The sequence below is a fragment of the Mus pahari genome, chromosome 7 (assembly GCF_900095145.1).
Source record: "Mus pahari chromosome 7, PAHARI_EIJ_v1.1, whole genome shotgun sequence".
Taxonomy (NCBI): domain Eukaryota; kingdom Metazoa; phylum Chordata; class Mammalia; order Rodentia; family Muridae; genus Mus; species Mus pahari.
Genome location: NC_034596.1, coordinates 28,619,609 through 28,640,444, shown reverse-complemented (window position 1 = coordinate 28,640,444; position 20,836 = coordinate 28,619,609). Strand labels below are relative to the sequence as shown.

The 20,836-nt window shown below is 47.9% G+C and overlaps 1 protein-coding gene across 2 annotated transcripts in view; it reads right to left on the bottom strand.

Annotated features, from left to right (window-relative positions):
- Nucleotides 1–3,949: 3,949 nt before the first annotated feature.
- Pxdn (peroxidasin) overlaps nucleotides 3,950–20,836 on the bottom strand; it is a 78,396-nt gene continuing 61,509 nt past the window's right edge. For both annotated transcript variants that reach the window (XM_021201599.1, XM_029540780.1), the window contains 7 exons: nucleotides 18,270–19,773; nucleotides 15,363–15,497; nucleotides 14,440–14,648; nucleotides 9,591–9,711; nucleotides 9,200–9,329; nucleotides 6,950–7,063; nucleotides 3,950–6,084 (listed from right to left, as the gene is read on the bottom strand). In XM_021201599.1, coding sequence (XP_021057258.1) covers nucleotides 5,965–6,084; nucleotides 6,950–7,063; nucleotides 9,200–9,329; nucleotides 9,591–9,711; nucleotides 14,440–14,648; nucleotides 15,363–15,497; nucleotides 18,270–19,773 — 2,333 coding nt within the window. In that variant the 3' untranslated portion in view covers nucleotides 3,950–5,964. The remainder of the gene's footprint in view (nucleotides 6,085–6,949; nucleotides 7,064–9,199; nucleotides 9,330–9,590; nucleotides 9,712–14,439; nucleotides 14,649–15,362; nucleotides 15,498–18,269; nucleotides 19,774–20,836) is intronic.

The following is a 20,836-nucleotide window of genomic DNA, read 5'->3' as shown; positions in this document are numbered from 1 at the left end:
CTAGTACGTATCTAGTCTATATTCAGTCTGCATATAGGCTGATTAGCCTATATTTAACCCAGACTGGTAATCTGTCTAGCTCACATCTGGGCTACATCCAGTCTGTGTTTAGCTTTTATCTAAAGGGCTAGATTTCCAACTGATATTACAGAGAGCACCATTTGACCCTCAGAATCCCAAAGAGCACACAGGCTAAGTTCTATCCCTGTTGGCAGGCCAGGTTGTACTTCGAATGCAGAACACTGTAAGACTGTTCAAGAAGCCGTCCCCGGCAGTAAACATACCCGCACTTCTTTCTTTCCCACTAGCTTTATCTAACAAAGTTAGATAATTTATCATACAAGTTAGATAATTAATAGGCGAAGAAATTGAAACTCTGATGGATTTTACAGTCTGAGCTCCAATGGCAATTCACAGAGATGGAGCTTATCCAAACCTCAAGTCTTTAGACATTGTTGTTTGGAAGAGAGGAGGATAAAAAAGAAAAGAAAACTAGTCTCTGGTAAGATCAGCCTAGAAGTGAAGACACTGAGCTTTGAGATAACAACGGCTACAGGAAGTAGAGAGTCTTAAACAAGCCAGGAATCAAGGGAAAAGAAGACAATGTAAGCTTGTCTTTAAGAAGTCTGTGGTTCGTCTGCACAAAGAGCTGTGTCTGGAAGGTGAGCCGTGACTCATGCTGAGTAAGGAGGCAAGCCAAGGGATGACTTCCCAGGGAAGACAACATGGACTGAGGATGTAGGATGCAGGAGTGCTTCAAATGACCAAAAAGATAGATTTAACGCAGGCACCAAAGTAGGATAGGTTTGTTTGTGGGGGAGGGGATTATGGGAAGTATCACACGAGGGGGGAGGTGTTACTGGGAAAGGAGGTCTCAGCAAGCCAAAATGGCCTGGATTCAGGGTGTAGCCTTTTAGGAACAATGCTGGCTTCTATGGGACTTGGGCTATCAGCCACTGGACTGTTTACAAGCTGTTCTGGGTGAGACGGGAGAGTTTCTTGTCTGGTTTCATCACCTTTGAGCCCTTGAAGGAAACAGGAAGCATCAACATTTCTCAAGGTCAAAGATTTGCCCCTTCACACCTACACACGCGTGGCAAGCTCTGCGAATCTCTCCGGAAGCTCACAGTCTGCATAGGGAGCACAAAGAACCGGTCTTTCTAAAAATAGGAATGTGCTGTTTCGTGGGACAGAGGATTGGGTTCAGGGTCAGTAAGGCAGGGCTGGGTCTCAGGTCGGGCATTCCTCACTTACAGGAGAGCTCGGCCCCCAAGGCCGAGGGAAGAGGCCTATCCCTCTGACAGGAGTGCTGGGACTCCTGTGGAAACCTAGTGACCAGACTGCACAGTCCCCTTGGAGACCACAGGCACTACATCCTGCTCCCTCCTCCCCCAGTGAGCTCTGAGTCATAGTTATGAGGAATGGTGACCACAGCTTCATCTGAGATGGTTTCTGCTGTGGTCATTTTTGAGGAACACAAACATGATGTTTTCCAGAGATCTCCTCTGAAGCAGATGCAGGACTCTCCAGTTCAATGTGTGCATGCTGCCTGGCTTGGATAAGCAAGGGCAAAACAATAAAACAGCAGGATGTGAATGGTTTACAAGATGTGAACAATGATGTGAGAGGGGTGGTTTTTTGTTGTTGTTTGGTTGTTGTTATTTTTTGGTTTTGTTTATTTTGTTGTCTTTTGGTTTGTTTGTTGTTGTTTTTTGTTTTGTTTTGTTTTGTTTTGTTTTGTTTTTTGACTTTTAACTGTGTGTTATAAGAGTAAAGAGATTTGGCCTTAGGTTAAAGCACATTGAAAAATAAAATTTTCCATAGTACTATGGTCAACACAAGAAAGAGTAAGTAAATATGAAAATGGTAAGATTTCTGTCCCTTACCCTTTTTTGACCTTTACAACAGAAGCCACATCAATTTACAGCTAGTCTTTAAAGTCACTCCCTGGGATAAAGATGCTTGAAATCTCCATCTCCCCTCAGCAACACAGCTGCACCTGCCACATGGCCTTCAGCAGTCCTAGGAGATCACAGGGTGCATTCAGAACAAAGGGAAATCATAGCTTCAAGGCCTTTATCAACCCAGAGAGACTTATAGGACATAATGGGGAAGGGTGTGGGTGAAGCTCTGGGGGTTCCAGCCTCAGCGTCCTTATTCTGGAGTCCTGCTCGTCTGAGTAAAAAAACAGACATTTCAGAAAAAGTATAGACAGAGTTGTTTTTAACAAATTCCTCAAATATAAAACCAGCCACGATAGGGCTTCTGTAAACTCTTGAATTCACTCCTGCTGCCTATCACTGAAGCCTCTGATCTGGGGTTACAGAGTTAAAAAAATTACATTATATATAAGTATAAATACGTGTGTGTGTGTGTGTGTGTATGTGTGTGTGTGTATGTATGTATGCATTTGTGATCTAGATCAGAGGACAACTCGTGGGAATCAGTTCTCTCCTTCCACCATGCGGTTCCCAAGGATCGAAGATGAAGCTCAGGTTGTCAGCCTCAGAGGCGGGCACCTTTACCCTAAATCATCTCACTAACCCTTGAAGAATCTTTATTATGTGGATATAGATGATGGGATGGTTTTTAGCCAAAAGGCAAAAACCACTCCACATCTGAAGTAAAAAAACACAACAATTATTCAGGGCGCTTGTCAGTCAACAGAATGTTAAAGGAGAACCAGGGAATAGCTGGCCAAGCACCACATGGGACCCAGTCTTATTTTGTTCACAGTCTCTGCTGACATTGGGCCAACAGCCTGGGCCTGTCTGTGCTCCATTTTCCTCATTTGTAGTTCATTACAGTCTTGGCAAGAAGATTAGGCAGCCTGGAGGTCTAGTTGTGCTATACCTATCATTCTAAGACGAGAAAGAGCATCTGGAATTCTCATGTGATGCTTGGTGGTTGCAAAAGTCAGTTTTTATGCTTATGGCCTCATGTGAACAGTCTGTCACAGAATGTGGCTCAGGTGTGGGAAAGCTGTCTCACCAGGGCAGTGCAGCAGAGAATCCCACACATCCTCTCCCACAGCAAGGCGCATTCACGTTTCTCATTGAATTTCTAAAATGATCTGCAAACTTCAAAAGCTCAAAGTGCTTGCTGCATAAGCATCAGAATCTGAGGTCAGACCCCCAGCACCCGTGTAAGACGTTAGGAGCAGTGCTATGTGCCTACAATACCAGCACTGAGGAGCTGGGGGTGGGAGGATCCCTAGGGCTTCTCGGCCAGCCAGCCTAACCTAATTAGTGAGCTCCATGTCGCATGAGAGACCCCGAATGAACAGTTAAGGCAGGTAGTGATCAAAGAAGATGCCTTACTTGGATCTCTGGTCTCCACAAATCTGACTATGTTCACACACACACACACACACACACACACACACACACACACACATTTAATGCAGGTTTCCTTAACATTACGTCTTCTTTTGCATGATAGTTACATGAACAGCATCATCTTCTCCAGGCTCCGTAAAGACAGTGCCGACTTTCTGCTTCCACCAGTACAGCATTCTTTCCCTATCCTGTGTCCCAGGCCACCTTGCTCAGGCTGAAGGCCACACATCAGCAAACACACGGAAAATGTTCTACCTGGACAGTGTGATGAGATCTGCAAGATCTATATTCATGCTTTGGAAGAGCAGAGGCTACCCACCCACCCTGTCCCCTCAGAGGGACAAAAGTACCATGCATTTCCTGAAGGTGGAACATACTGGTCCACAAATAAACTCATGAGGTTTGTTCCAGGGGCTGAACCCACATAGCATCAGGCTGGCTGAAGCATCCTCCCTATTCAGAAAGGAAAGTTCCTCTTAACTACCCCTTCCCCATTTCTTTCATTTTTCTCCCTCACAGTGGCTCACAGCATAGCTTGGACCCCTTCCTCTTACTTCCACATCATTCAGTGAACAAGTTATTGTTTGTGTTAAAGTAAAAAGGACATATTCTCCTCTTGACGATTGTGGTCCTTTTATTTGAACTGAAAGGTATCATTACAAAGTGCAAACACCTCTTTGGTAATGGACTGAGTACAAGGAACATAAAATGGCATTTGACTGTTGGCAACAGTCAGAAGTAAATAAATATATACACTATTTGAATCACAGAAGCCCAGTGCAGTGGCTAGTCAGAGGGTGTCTGGGCGCTGCCCACTGCCTGGGCAATGAGGCTGTAACATCAAAATGGAGATCTGCAGACATCTTCGTTTGAAATACAGAAATTAATGTAAATCACAGCCAGCTTCCCACATAGGAACAGAGAACAAAAACCCTTGGTATCTGTCTAAGTCCACAGACACTTGTGTGCCTTGGCACAAGACATACCCCTGGAGCTCATGTGAAATACCAGATACCCAGAGCAGGCTCTCCCACCATTTCTATGCCCGAGCAGTTACACGGTCATCCGATTTTAGATGCATGGTCACATCTCCTACTTCACAGAAGTCTGCTCTGAAATCTCATCACTAAGTTCAGCTTACTATTTCACAAATGCCCACCCCCGCTGGACCACCAGCTTCTGGATACCATGAGCAACATGAGGGCAAGCCAAGGGGACCACTTCTACATATGGATGGTGGCGAATCCACCGTGAACACACCCGTGCTGGGATGCTGTCGTTGCTCAGCAGCCTTACACAGGTGGCTTTGCGTCTATCTATCTCTAGGAAGGTAATTGTATCGGCATAGGGATCATACACGTACACACCACAATGGCCTTACTGCCCAACATCAGCCCAAGGCTGCAAGAACTGAGGATCTGCTATCTGACCATGGGCTCCCTAGAATGGCACCTATTTTGTCCCTTTCCAACTCCTCTGTGTCCTTGAGGTCTTCCTCCCTAGCCTTTGGGCAGGTGACCCTCTTGATGTCCCCACAGTGGCTGGCATGCAGTGCTGGGCACATCAGTGTCTATAGGGTGAGACTTGCTTTTTCAGGCAAGAGACCTCAGGACCTTGTGAGAATAGAATGGAATATTTTGGTCAATTAAAAACAAGAGACTATGAGGTATAATAGTTGCTTTTCACTGAATTAAAAAGAAATTTGCATAGTGGAAATAATTTTTCTAACATCTAAAATGGGCAAATTTTTATAAAACATCATGCAATAAAAAATAATGAGGTATAGGGATTTTTTTTTCCTTTAAAGCATTCATACAATGTCATTTCCTGACATTCGGGCTCCGCCTGCCTGTCACCTATTCAAAGGATCTGGAGAGTGAATCACCCTCCCTACGCCATGGCCAGGAACCAAGGCAGGTGGTGGCTGCAGACCATTCTACCGATGCAAGGGGCTGTTCAGGTCACTCAACACGGCATGGGACCAAAGGATTTCACATTCAATTTACAGCAAGGCAGTATTTACACATGTTCTAAGTGGAAACAAGATTATTTCTAACTGTGGCTTAATAATGTGACAGTCCTGTGTAGAAGGGTGGACACGGTCCCAAGGTGCAGGATTGTGTCGGTATTGTTATTAGACACTGAAGGGCCCTGAAGGGGAAGATGGCAGACATGAAGGAGCAGTGGCAGAAAGACCTAGTATCCCTCTAGGGATTTTGGCCCAGGATGCTATTTTATAAGATCCTGTTCCATTTGTCAAATGCTTCTGTTTAAATGAAGCCTGTCAAAGACCTTCTGCCTCACTTGAACAGAAGCAATTTCGAAAACCCATGTCTCAACTGTGTGATTTAATAGTAGCACCAATTTTCCATTTAAAAACACTTAAATATAAACCTGAGAAGTCTAACATGAAGTGAGGGTCAGAGCCTGCACCCACTCCCGCCTGCTCAATTTCCTTCTACAAACACAGGGTGTGAAGCAGCCCCCGGCTGCTTCTGCGATGACACAGCAGAGGTCCTGAAATGTCTGAGATCCCAACTTGTCCTGTGGTCTGAAGCTCCCCGTGTTGTCATCTAGGCTCACAAGGAATCTGTGGACCAGCTTCGAGGAGCTCAGCTCGGAAACACTAAGGCTTTTCGTCTGCAGTGTTCTTTAAGCAGACGGGACAGCAAGCGCCTTCCACTTTCACAGGCTGGGGGCAGGCTGCAGGCTGGCAAGCTTCCACAAAGCAGGTGATCTGGCCATTCTAAAGGAAGGGAGATCAATTCTCGTCATTCTTGGGCCCTCGGCTTGGCAGGACCCACATGACCCCTGACCCAGTATGACACCCCATGGTTCTTACCCTCATCCCCACAGTATGTCCTAGCCCCTGTGCTCGACTCAGCTGGACTGGGACTGGGACTAAAGACACTAATTGGAGCATTTCAGCAACAAATACATTCCCTGGAGGATCCCACCCATTGTCCTCTAACCCTAGTGAGGCCTAGGATCAAAGGAGTGAGCCTACCCAAACCCAGTCTCCACTTAATCCTGCCAGGAAGCACACTGAGGCTAGAGGGAAGCGCTCTTCTTTGCAGATAATCCTTCCTCTCCTAGCTGAGTCTTCCTTAGCCAGGCAATCCAGGGATGCTTAGAGTACTCTGTACTGTTCCCTGTCCCCTGCTAGATAAGAGGTGACCTGGGTCTTCCCTCATTCCTGCTGTCCTGCCTTCTCTGTATCCCCGCCAGGACTTCAGGGGAATCTGTGCTTATAACCAAGGTTTATCATTGGCCTACCTGTCACCTCTTTCCAAAAATGGACTATGTCTGATAGTATTTTCTGTAACTAATATCCCAGGCTAAACCTAGATAATTGGAATAAGGGTGTGTGTGAATGTAATAGCCAGCTTTCCCAGCATGGATCCTAAGCTGTGGAGTTCTCAGGTTCCCACTTGTGTGCATGTTCCCTGTACACCATTAGCTGAGAAGGTGGTTCACACAATGGCCCCTAGTTGCTCTTTGCAGTGTATGAAGGGAAACCAGGGCTGACGATGAGGGCCAGCAGGACCTCACTCTGACACCTGGACCACCAGCTCTCCAGGTACGAACACAGACTCGACCCCCGTACTCACTTTGCACTCACAAACTGTGCACGGGTCTTTTTTCCACTTCGTGCTGCCGCCGTGAGATTCGCCGCTGTCATCCACACACTCTGTGGTGCTGAGCCGAGACTCCAAGCTGTTTATCTGCAGCAAGGCACAGGGCAGTCAGACTTGATAGAATAAACTTCAGCAGCCATACCCAGCAGAGGAGAGGCTGCCCACGTTATAACCGGTGCTGGAAATCTACTTGCCTTGCGGGAGTTCAACCCTGCCCCTGCCTATCTACTGTGCAGTGTAGTCCCCGGTTCACACTGGAGCAGAGCACAAACCCTCTAGCCACTCTGTGAGGCCCCTTGGCACTAAGATCACCTTGTTGTCTCTGTATTAGGATGACCTCCCACCTAACAGCCTAAATCCCAACTGGAATTTAGTTAGCCAAAGAGCTATTCACAATGAGACATGCTGCAGCATTTCCATACGAAACAAATCGAGCTTCTGTAGGAACGACTCACTGGCATAACTGATGTTTTAGGTATTAGCTCTCTTTAGCTCTCTGCATTCTTACTTGAGGCCTTGAAGAAAGCCAAAGGATAGCTGAGCATCCTCAGGCAGTGGAGAGAACTGTGGGCACCAGTGGCTGACTCTGACTTAACTCAAAGCCCAGATATCTAGGGACCAAGGTGGCTGGGATCTGGACAGCTGTCAGCACTGACGAGCCATAGGCGGCTGCACAGACAGGTCATGCAGGGAACGACCAAAATTTCCTGATCTGTCTGTACCAAGGCCATTCTGCATTGTCAGGTCTACTGCCATCTTGAGCCGAGCAGTCCCTAACTACACCACAGGTAGAATGTATGCGATAGTCCATGTGGACTCCTTGGACCAACCCTTGGTCCGAAGGACACCTGCTCATCAGTATCCAGAGGTCTCCTTGGGTTGGTCTGAGCTTCTCTGCCTGAGCCAGGAATCCCCAGCACCACCCACTAGTGCTTCAGAGAAAACCTAGCTGGGTGCTGGAATGCAGAGATGGAGCCCTAGGCCTGCAGGGCAAGGATCTAGCGGGAACAGATGCCATAGGAATGGCTTTTTTTTTTTTTTTTTTAATCTAGAAAGGAATTTGAGTTGCATGAGTCTCCCCTCAGCTTATCACATGAGTAGCCTTGGGACAGGGAAAGAGCGAGTCCCAAGAATCCCACAAACCAGTCACTAATGGCACACTACCTCCTGGGACACTCTCCACACCACCCAGGACAACACTTCTTTGCCTCACAATTCAAGCCCACGGCCTTCGTGTTCTTTGTCATTGAGTGACCATACCTCCCATGTCTCAGCCTCCCTCTCTTTGAAACAAGGCCTTTAGTAACTAAACACAGAGCTTCAGAGAAGCAGATCAAAGTTCCTTAGACAGGAAGAGAGGGCTTTATGTGTAGATCCTCAGCCAGGGCTGTAGTGTGAAGTCCTGGTGCCCTGCCATGCAGCTTCTGCCAGTCTACCATCACTGACTGACTAGGCTCTGGAAACAGTTATTTCCAAACTATTCTACAAGAAATGGTTAACCAACAGGAATTCAGGTTTGTCTTCTCCCACACTAATTCATCTGACTTTGCCTGAGTTTTCTGGGACTTTCTGTCTATTCCAATGGTGTCCTCTTAAGCCATATTCCTTGGCAAAGTACTCTAAACTTAAGAGACACCAACTGTCCACTCCCCTGTGTCCCAGCTGTGGTGGTCTGAATGTCCCCTAGTAGTCCTGGGCATTTGGGCAGATGTTTCCCAGTTGTTTGGGGGAGGTCTAGGAGGCGTGGCCATGTTGGAAGAAGTCCATCAGTGTGAGCAGACTCTGAGATTTCAAAGCCTTGCACCATTGCCTGGTTCCTTTTCAAACTCGTGTGCTTTCCATTCAAGATGTGAAACCTTGGCTTTCTACTCCCACGGCAGTGCTTCTACCCACAACCATGGACTCTTAAATCTCTGATACTGTAAGCCCAAGAAAGCTCTTCTATACATTGTCTTGGTTAGGATATTGAATCACCAGCAATACAGAAGTACCTAACACACTAGTTCGCAGGGAAACATGAAGACATGACTCCTATGGAACCTAGCTAGATGCAAGCTGGAGCAAAGCAAGTTCTACACGTGGCCATGCCCCAGCAGGTAAGGGCAAGACAATGCCTTCACAATCACTCAGAAATGCAAGGCCTCTGGGGAACCCAGGCGGCAAGAGATGTGCTGGTGAAAGGTCCAAGGAGGAGCGGATGACAGTGACTCCGGAGACCCTCACCTGTTTTCTGAGGCCCGTGATGATCTTTTGCATTTCCAGAACAAGTTCCTTGAGGTCATTAGTTGCTGGTCCTTCCAAGTGCTCGTGGGTGGCTGATGTGGCATTGCTAAGATGTTTGCCATGTTTTACACTAAGGAGTGAGGATAAGATGCAAAGAGTCAGTGTGCCAAGTCTAAGCCAACATTCCTAAGTGCATCCCTTCTGTAGCACAGTATAGCACACTACAGCCCAGCACTGTCAAGAAGGACACAGAGGACTCTGTACTCTAGGACATTTCTGCTATAGCCACCTAGGCTATGACTGAGCCCAAAGCAACAGCAAGACCTCCGTCTACTCCAGAGATGGCTGCAATTTTTAGGCAGGATACCTTCCAGAGCCCACCAAAACTCACCTTAGCGCTTTCCGCCACCTGGCTCTCTTTGTGGGCTTATCCTCCTCATAGCTAAACTCTAGAGACCGTCTTCCCCGGAAATGGTAAGAGAAGGCATTGAATTGTCCCCTGGTCCTACAGTCTGGTGAAAAAAAACGAAGTGGGAAATCAGCTACAAATGACTCTGATTTAGGACACACTTACCTTGTGTAAAGTAGGAGTTATTTTTATAACCCATCCTCTCTCTTCCCCCTTCAATTAGGATACAGGAATGTCAGGCAACACCTAAAGGGACTCATGGAGTTAACAGTGGGTCTATGAGTGTCTGTGGTTCCATTATTCAACCCTGCTAAAAGCTTCGAGCAAGTCCACCTGAGGACAAACTGCCCGGCACCATGGCATCCCAGGTGACCACTATGCCCTCCTGCAGCCCACACATGTAGATTTTAGCACTCTATGTTTATGATCTAAGTCCTCTTGCCCTTGTCAGATGACACTCTGCCCCATGAGACCTCATGATCAGCTCAAATCAACCTTGGAACAAGTCCAAGTCATTTCCAAACACTGCCTTGCCTTGGTTGAGGCCTCATCCCAAGCTCTAGATATGTGGAGAAATCCTATTCTCTCTCACTTAAGCCTATCTACACTATCCACAAAAGCCAGCCATTTTTATATCTCCTTTTCCCCATTAGAATAGCCTGGCCCAGAAGAAAGCAAAGGCCATCTTTAACAAATTCTAAAGTCCTGTGACCCCACTGATGCAGAAACCCTGGCAAAGGCTAAGGATTAATACAGAGACCAGTGGCAGCTGCCTCTCTGGATAAGACTGTAGGTCCCGGTGTCTGTCCCTAGAAATGAGAGGACGTGTGCTAACTGTGCCAAGGCCTCCCTTCTGACCACATAACAGTCCTTGAGAGGCACACCATTTGCTGTCACTGATCATTATCTGACCTGAGTTAAGCTGGGAGGATTAAATCTGGCCTGTGCACTAATCAGAGTAGATAAAGTGGCTTCTCAGATGGCTCTGGGGACACAAACCAGATCCACAGCGGTATGGCCTTTTGCAGCAATGATTAGAACCTCTTCCTGCAATCTTTTCTAAAAACTGAAGCCAAGACAAACAAAGCTGGAGATTCTAGAAGAAGGCAAGGGTGATTCTCCGTCATAAAGCCTTGTTCTCCAGATTACTGGAGAACAAGAAGGCAGGGTGTGTCCCATGTGAATGGGTGTGTCCAGTGGCCCTGACCTGAGAACTATACCTTAGATGGGTTCTGGGAATCCAGAGCCACCATATTTCCCTAGGATGCTCCAGCTATCCCTCAAGCATAAAGTACAACTGGACCACGCGGTTCTGCCTGGCCTGTGTCAGCTTCATGCACTTTGGCCCTAGTGCAACACCACACCCAATGTTGCTGCTATAGAAATGGCTGTGTTCACAAAGCAATTGTACCAAACCATGGTAACACGTGGAAAGTTCTGTGTATACAGGACACCTGACCTCCAATTCTGACCCTCACCTGGAACACCTCGTCTACCTAAGACCGGCCTACTCCTCCACCCAGGGCCTTGTACAATAGAAGAATTTGCTGCAAAGGAGGAGAATGTTCAGATTCTAACTGAAGTCACATGTTTGTAACCTCCTGACACTCACCAGAATTTCTAGTCATACGTTTTCAGTAATTAACTAGTCATGGGACAAACTTGTCCCTCATGCCTCCTACTATGGTGCATAAAACAAGCATACATAACACAGCCCTGTGTGCCTCGATCCATGTCCCATTGTTGTATTTAACCTTTGGGAAAAAGTCAGAAAAACCCACACAGACGGAAAGCTACCAAAAGGGCCCAGATGGAGACAGACCAAGACCTCTTACTGGATACAGGAGTTTGGGAACTTGCAAGTAAAATTAAGTGAGGCGCCTGGGTGGAACCTATCATGAACTAACATCATTGGGAGAACAGTAAAATTTAAACAAGATCCAAAAATTAGGTAACAAATTTTTCCATGTGAAATTTTCCAATTATGATTATACTTCAGTAAATTGTTTAGGAGCAGGTAGCAGAAAATCTGCAACTTTTGTGGTTTATTTATTTATAAAAAAACTTTTGTGCTTTATTTATAGATAATACATACTTGTGCACACATAAAACATGCATAAGTAAAAGTGTAAGTAAATCTATAGGAAATGTTAATACAGTTGATGAATTTGGGTGAAATATTCAAATTATCTATAGTATTTCAATGATTGCTGCAAGATTTCAAATTGTGACTGCATGTGAGTATTGATTGGAATTTACCTGCCTGTGAGTGTCTCTGAGTATACATACGTGGGATGTGTGTGTGTGTGTGTGTGTGTGTGTGTGTGTGTGTGTGTGTGTGACAATGTCCTACGACTTATCAGTCCCTAGGCTACAATCTCACATCTATATAAGGAAATGGACACTACCCAGCTCAGAAGCAGCTCTTTCAGCTTCTGGGGTACACAGGTGTTGCTCTTGGTGCTGTGACCCCGGTGCAGCTGCAGGAAATGATCCCTCACGAGCCTTCTTCTAAGCTTAGAAGAACATGGTTTGGGGAGACAGCTCAGTAAATACAGTACTTGCTGAGCAATCAGAGGAATGGAACTTGAATCTCTAGAGAGAGCTGGCTAGCTAGACAAATGGTACTGTCATGCTCTAGGGTCAATAGAAGACCCTGTTGAGTAAATAAGGTGGAGGGTGAACAAAGGAGGCACTGGATGCCAACCCCGGCCTCTACATGCAAAGTGTACACATCCACATGCCAAGTGTACATGCACGAATGCAGACATATACATACTATGCAAGCATACACCGTACACATACACGTCCCACCCCCTCCACCCCAATAGTTAACAGCAACCAACATTATTTTTCTTGCAAGATTTCAATGTTTTGTGTTTTCTACTATACGTTAGGAATGGGTTTAGGCTAAAGTGGAAACCATAAATTTAAAATCTTGAAGCCCTCGGGGTTGGACAGAGCCTGCTATTTTAAGAGGCACAGTATCTGGAAGAAGCTGTGTCGACAAGAGCCTTGGGCACTGAGCCTCTGCAGCAGCTGGGACAATGGATTAGAACAGAGGCACAAGCCAAGACAATGCCTGCCTCAGAGACATCCCTTCCAGAACCATGGAAACTTCTAAGTAAAAGAATGAAGCCTGGCTCTGCTTCTGTAGCAGAAAGGGCCCTGGTGTTGTTATCAGAAAATAGAGCCTCTGTGTCTGAAAGTAAGGACCGGCCTTGCACACTACTTTGAAGACAACAGTCTGCTACAGACAGAATGATGCTATCCTTGCAGGAAAGTACTTAAACTGGAAAAACCTGGGAGATTTAAAGCAAAAAGAAGTAAAGGCAAATATAAGTTCCTAGAGTGTGATCTCAAGAATAGCAGTAATTTAGGATTAGGTACACAGTAACTACAATGTCCTTCTTATAATACATGGAGAGAGGGAGAGAGGGAGAGAGGGAGAGAGGGAGAGACAGGGAGAGAGAGAACATGAAACACAGATAAACATATACACAAATATATACATATGGGAGAAAGGCATGCAAAAATATCACTTTGGTCACACACACTCACGTACAGTTGCACCCATGCCAAACAGCCTCTTAGGATATTAAATGCAGCTTCCAAAGCCAACCCGATTTTAATAGTTATTAATTATCTTGAGTGACTACTTTAGCAGAAAAATAACCACAGTTCTGAACTCTGTGCGTCTCTTTTCCAGCCTTACGTGGCCCATCTTGTTCAGGGTCCCAATGGGTAGGGCAGGGCTGAGAACCATGAGTGCCTGGAGCATCTGTCCTCTGGAGCCCTCTCCTCACCACAAACACTATGTCACTTGGCTTAGGCTGTAAATGTCCCCAGCTTTATTATCTATGGGGCTCTGATCATAGTTTGAATAAAGCCAAAATTGCAGTCCAATTAGAAACTGGAAACGGAGGTTAACCAAGAAGGGAACTGAAGAATGTAAAGTGGGAAAGAGACTGGAGAACAGTCACCACAGAGGCCAGCGGCTGCTAGGGCTGTGCTGGTGGCCTCTGTGAGATGGACAGACATGGTTGGGAGCAGGCCTGCCCAGGCTGACAGGAATGTACTACACAGACCCCATTATTAGACTCTCCAGACCTAACATCAAGACCTCTCACACCTGCAGGCTACCCTCTGGCTCTTCGAGAAGAAAGTCCACCCCTTCCTGTAAGTGACAGGGTGGTATCAACATCACATAGCATGCTTGCTTTGCTTCCTGGCGGAGCTGATTGCCACCCTTTGTGGGCAGGACTCACGGGGCTCAACGCAGAAGCACTCGCATGAAGCTGTTCAATAAGTTAAATGTTAGACATGTCATGCAAACTCACTAAAGGTTTGGTCTCTTTTACACAGTATTTTTGTTTGACGTAAGAGGTGCAGACTAAGATTGTAACGAGGCTGCAAAGTTCTTCTGGTGACATCTTAACAGGAGACGTCTCTGGTGATAACTGCCATCGCAGTCAGACAAAAGGCGACACTAAGCGTATGGCGTTTATGACACATGGGGCTCAGTGGTTGGCGTGAGCATCTTCTGTACTGAACTTCCACCCGCACTTTAGTGCACATCTACAGGGTAAAGCAGCCCTCTAGTCTTGGGTGCCTCCTAAGTTCATCAAGAGGCAGAGGGAGTGGAGTTATCAACCCATAGCCAAGGCTCAAGGATAAAACTGGACATTCATCCCTCAGACCATGTAACCGCTCACTAAGCAAAGCGATCACAAATAATTCCCACACCGAGGGGCAAAGGCTACTCCCCCCGTTCTCAGACAAAGCAGCAGCAATGGGGAGACAGTGAGGGCAGGGTGCTGGCAGCGCCTACCTTCACAACAGTCCTGCCACACGCGCAGGTCCACTCTGGGGATGTCCTCACAGCTGCTATAACCGTGGGGGAACTCTGCCACCCTGAACACATCCTGCTGCACCCTGGTGATGTTGTCTGAGTTGTCACAGAGGATCCTCGCCAGGGACGTCTGCTTGAGCTGTGTCAGCTGGGCGGGGGAGAACACGCCTGGGTTCTCATACCACAACCTGGACTCCGGGGATGACAAGAGCAGGGTCAGTGGGGTCAGCAGAGGGCAGGGAGAATATCAGCCGCAAGGATCCAAAAGAACGTTCTCCCAACATGGAAATCATGGATTCAATTAGCAGGAATTAAAAAAAAAAAAAAAAAAAAAGCCACCATTGCTCAAATTTCCACCCAATAAATAAGAAGATGGCTACTCTTGACAAAAGGATGGATAGCGGAATTCCTAACTAAACTCCTCAGCTGATGCTTTGGCCTCTTTCCCATTTTCTAAAGTAAACTAACTAACTAACTAACTAACTAACTCTCTCTCTCTCTCTCTCTCTCTCTATATATATATATATATCATCTTGCCAAAAGCCTCAAGTCTCAGTAAGGTTGTTAGGATGCACATCTGAGTGTGAGGCCAGCCTAAGCTATACAGTGAGACCCAATCGCAAAAACCCAAACAAACCAAACAACGCTCTAATCCCGGTACTGCCTTGGATGGTCAAAAGGCTCCTGGAAGCACATCCGTTCTCATTGGCTTCAGAGGCCAATGGTACCTGGGACTCAGGTGTGTTAGCCTGAAAGGATAAGGTGCCAGGCAGCCTTGAGGAGTTACGGAGCTATCTGAAGGGCGGCAAGTGGGGAGGGGCTCTCCCTGTCCCAAGCAAGCACAGGTCCTCTCTGTCCCGGATCCACACCAACTGTGTAAGCTGAAGTTTTCTAGCACCCACCTGTCTCCGTCCCGCAGGCGTCGGAACTGTGTGCTGAGCAGACACATGAGTGTGGGCCCCAAGCGGCTGCCAGGGACCAGGTCTTCCACCATGAGGGCCGGGAACAGATCAATGTTGAGGGTCGAGCCATACAGTCTGCAATAGACGAGGACAAAGGTGAGTGTGCCCAACATGGCTGCCTGGGATAGGAAACACTGCAAACAGGAGAAAGGCCCCCATACATCCTCCAGACTTTTACTGGACAAAGAGAGTTCATTGTTATTTCTTTAAATCATCTTTAATCACATTTTAAAGAATTTTCCTCTTTTCTCTTCCTTGTGCTCCAGGGAGAACCATCTGCCATGAGGCAACCTATCTATCTTCACACCTATCTTTTTCCTTAAGTATAGGAATAATGAATAGTCTAGTTAAAAAGAATAAGGTTAAACCCGACAATATATTGAAACATATTTGTCAATGGAAATGCTGGTTAATTAAGTAGGATAGATATCTAACATGAAGCTTAAACATTATCAAATGTTTAACAAGCATTCTCTTAAGTCCTCCATGCCCTGAAATATGTATGCCCATACAGAAAGAACCAGCAGGGCTGGAGAGATGGCTCAGTGGTTAAGAGTGCCGACTGCTCTTCCGAAGGTCCTGAGTTCCAAGTCCCAGCAACCACATGGTGGCTCACAACCATCCATAACAAGACCCGACTCCCGCTCTGGTGTGTCTGAAGACAGCTACAGTGTAGTTACATATAATAAATAAGTAAAATCTTTAAAAAAAAAAAAAAAGAAAGAAAGAAAGAATGAACCAGCAGTGTCAAAAGACTTTTCTTTTCTAGCCTTGTGCAATTTCCCAAAAGCTTACAAGGCACCAGGTAGTCTTGGTTCCAATTGCTGCGAGAGACTGTGCTGGTGTCTGAAATAACATCTTCCAACCCCTATGCCCAACCCTCCATTCTCCACCAGGCTTGGAGTGACAGAGGAGCAAGCACCCTGTAATCTATGTGATGTGGGGAGCCACAGCCCCTGGGGCCACACCCCAACATGGCGCCTATAGGAAGAGTGTTCTTATAATAAACAAGTCCTTATTTGGCTGCTGCTGTTATCCCTGCTGATCATTGGCTGAGCTTGCTCACCTGGCAAAGCTACATTGCCTGGTGTGATTGGTTGGCGTGAATGCATATATATTGGACTTTTCCCGGGGTTCGGGGGAGATGAAGAGGGAGATGAAGTGGGAGATGAAGAAAGAAGGTTGCTGAATAAACTGCTGTTAGAAGAACTGGTGGTTACGTCTTCCTTGCTGGCGGAGGGGGCGTGCAACAATGTGACACGCCACTGAAAAGACAGATATTCGTCTTCCAACATGACATACATTCCTCTTCCATCAAATCTACTCTCATCAAGCTGCCATCTAGCCTGTCCATGCACAAACTGTGGTCACTGACGTTCAGGGACAAGCACCCTGGACAAAAGCCTCCCACGCCTTACTGGAAGTCACCTGCCACGGGAACATAAGAGGGCTGCTGGCCTTGCTGCATGGACACCAGATGCCAGGGCCACCTCAGGACGCCTGCTCTATGCCCTCCTTGTAAAGGGATAGAAGAAGGCTGAAGGATATCTGTTTCGGGTCTGCTGGGGACGCTCTCCATGGCACTACAGACCCCCCCCAAGGGGGCCTGGGGACCCCACCAGGGAGAGAAGCCCAGATTCAGCCCACGTCTTCATCCCCAGGCTGCCCTGAAATGTAAAACTTCAAGAGACTGCTGGGACAGTAGACGACAGCCGTGTTCTCCAAGGTCTGCTGAAAATCCCGGCAGCCTTGGCTTTCATGGCCATTCAGCTCTCCTCCCAGTCACATCTCATTTTTTTTCCTCTTTGTAATTGGTTCACAGAAAGAATAAATGACTAATGTGTGTGTGTGTGTGTGTGTGTGTGTGTGTGTGTGTGTGTGTGCGCGCGCGCGCGCGCGCGTGCATGTGTCTTGTCTTTGCCAGGGGTCTCTCCTCTACAGCTGGTCCAGGCCCACCATCTCCAGCAACAGCAGTGGCAAGATTACCAGAAACCAAGAAGTTCTGAAATATTTTGGCAAGCAAAAGATGACTGGGAAAGCCATCCGTGGCCATCTGGATGGGAACACAGGGGACATGGTGCCCCATGAAGTACAGTCAGTGAGCATAAATCCCAATTAAGCATAACGGTGACCAAAAAAAAAAAAATGTATTGTCCTCCGTGGAGAACTCCCGTGCTTCCCTCGCCAGTAATCAAAGCCCATTATGTAAGTGCACTGGAGCGCAGGGAGGCAGCTCTCATTCAGAAACTGCAGTATTTCATAAGGGAGAGCTTCCTGCAAGCCTTCAGGTGTGAACAGCCCCTAGGAGGCAGAAGGTCCGAAGAAGCCTGGCCCTAGATGAGAGAGCCAAGTCCCAAGCAGACGCAAGTCTATCCTCTGAGGGGGGGGTTATTCATCTCCACCTGAAACTCCCACATCTGTTATTCAGCTCCCAGGCCAGTTCTCCTCTTCTATGAGCAATAGCCACTCATGCATGAGTCATACTATAGGTGGAGAGCCAGGCCCAGGAGGCTGGCCAGTCTGAGACCCAATTTACCACGTGACTCTTACTGTCCCAGCTAGGTAAGTATAACTGCTATCTCAACAGAAAACTCCTTACAGTTTACAAAGTCCACCTCCTGAGCACAGAGAGGCCGGCAGACATGACTACCCCAACCCTGGGCTGGCTCTGTAGCATCTTGACCAGTAGACCACAAGCTGTCCAATCTCAGCCACCATAGATTTCTCTCACCTGTCCACAAGTCACCACCAAAGCCTGAACCTAGAGACAGTGCCATCGCAGTTCACAGCCAAGGTCTCTTGACATCTACGTACCCCATCAAAGGGCCCCAGCTTACCAGTACCCACCTCTGCAGTTTCTCCCGGATCACGGGGCTCTTGATCTCATTTTTCAGGTCCTCAAAGGTGTAAGCAGCTGACAAGTTGCAGTAGACTCTGTAGTCATGGTAGGGTGGGATGCCGTGGTCCCGGCCTCGTTGGATATTGATGGCAGCCAGATCCAGGGCCACTGTGTGGGCCATGGAGAACAGCCTCTCCGTGAGCTCCGTGTTCAGCAATTGAGACGGAATGCGCATCTTCCCTGCCACTCCAAACAGCCCTCGGAGAAGTGGGTCAATGCCCCCCTCGTTGACAATCCGGAAGGGCGAGAAGAAGGCTTTGTGGAGGGGCACATGGCCCTGAGGGATGGGCTCAAAGTTCTCATCCAGCCGGTAGAGCAGAGGGTTGATCAGAGTGTGACCGAACCTGAAGGCTGCAGTGGCAAAGGCATTAAAGATGCCAGCATTGACACTGGGGTCGTAGCCCCGGTACTCACCTAGCATCTTCATGCCCACCTCCCCCAGGATCTTGGGCAGCCAGTGCCGGTAGGTGATGTGCTGTATCTCTGCCCCCACTATCTTGCGGGTCTCGTGGTAGACAGTGTCCCCATCCCAGTGTGGGTTCAGCTTCAACAGCTCTGCTGCAATGCGGTTGTGCTCCCGGAACCACAGCGTATGCATGCTGGTCAGGCCAAGCTGCTCGTTGGCTCGGTGGTCACCGGCCAGAAAGCATGGTATTGGGCTCTCATTCTCATCACGCATGCACTCAGTGGGTGGCCCGGTGGCAAAGGGAAGCAGGGGCTTGCCAGACCTCTGCACAATGCCCTGACGCAGCAGCCCCCGGTGGCTGGCCAGGTCCCGGATGCTGTGGGCTTCGTGGTCTGTGCTGCCGTACACATTGGATGCATCAATGTAGGAGGTGAGCTGGTTGATCTGCTCTCGAGGGTACACAGAGTTCATGAGCAGGGACGTCATGCCGCTGCCACACACGGGGCTTGATCGCACGAAGAACATGCATCGGGCGCCACTCCGCACCCGGGGATCATTGGGGGGGATCATGACCGAGAAACAGGGAGGGTCATTGCTGCATACTGAGCTGCAGTGCTGCCCATCAGAGAAGCGGGCCTGGCTCAGGGCTACCACTGTAGAGTCTAGGTCATGGTCAAGGAACTGGCCCCATTGCATCAGCATGTGTGTAAACTGCTCATCGGGGGTGATCACCTCTGTCCCAATCAGTGTGGTGGACACTAGGCGGGGCATGGGTAATACATGCCCATTGTACTGACGCTGAGAATTAATGCCCCGGGGTGTATTGAATCCATTCTCATACACAGCCTTCAGCAGGCGCTCGAAGGCTGTCAGTGAGGCACCCCACATTGGGTGCTGTAGATTGTTGCACGTGCCATCGTGCGTCCTATACTTCTGGTGGAAGCACATGTCTGAGCAGTTGTTCACGCGGCGGTGTGCAGTGCAGCCCGACAGGTTGGCGATGAGGCTCAGGTACTGCGGGGACACCAGATCATTGTAGTGGTAACCTGCAACACGATAGAGAGGCATTGACTTCTACCAGCAATGGTGCGGACCACTGCCATCAGAGTCTCAGCTGGTGCCTGCAGATGCTCTGGCTTCTGATTGGGTGGCGTACTCCCTTCCTGCTCAGTTCACTGTTTGCTGACAGTCTTGACGCCTTTCCATCGGGTCTATGGTTTTACACCACTAGCTCTCATAAAGTGATTCCCCAAGAAACCCAGCACATCCAGAGGTCCAAAACTGAGGATTTTCAGCCTACCTCATGTTGTTCCATGGAACAGGCAGAGAAGCACCTCCACACCGGCCCTAGGTCCTCTCCTTATGGAACAGCTTCCCTGTGCCCATCAAGGTTCACTGCAGTGACTACTATACTGAAGCACCTTTCTTCAGAGTCTATCCTATAGCCACCTACAAGTATGAGGACACCTACAGGGCCTCAGACTCTTGCCACCCTCTCTTTTCCTCTGCCATCAACCCAGGACACTGCTCATGACACTGGTCTTGCATCTCACAAAATCCACCATATAACACACCCATCCACCTGGCCAGCCAGGGGCAGAGTCCCACTAGGTTGCCTTCCCTGAGAAGCCTGGGACTTACCCATCAGCTACAGGAAAGCCCCAGGTCTTGTTGGTCAGCAGCATGACTCTAAAAGGTCTCTATGACCTTCCTAAAGCCATCAAAACATAGCTACATAAACACCTCCGGACCCCATGCTCAGAGCTGTTTCATCAAATGCTGCCTGAAGACATTGGCATAGCCAAGGCCTTCGTCCCCTTCCTCACTACCCCTGTTACAGAGTGTTCCAGTCTTCAGACACGCACAAGTATCTGAGGACAAGCTCACTCACTGAGACTCATGGGTACACGCTCACAGATGAACTCTCACAAGTACACACACACACACACACACAATCCTGCCTGCACACTCATATGACATGCTCCTACATAAGATATGCAAAGATACTTGCTTATACATGGGCACATTCACATTCACACGTGCATATATCCAGGTACATGAGACCAATATCCATGTGCTTGCTTGCTTTCTTTCTTTCTTTCTTTCTTT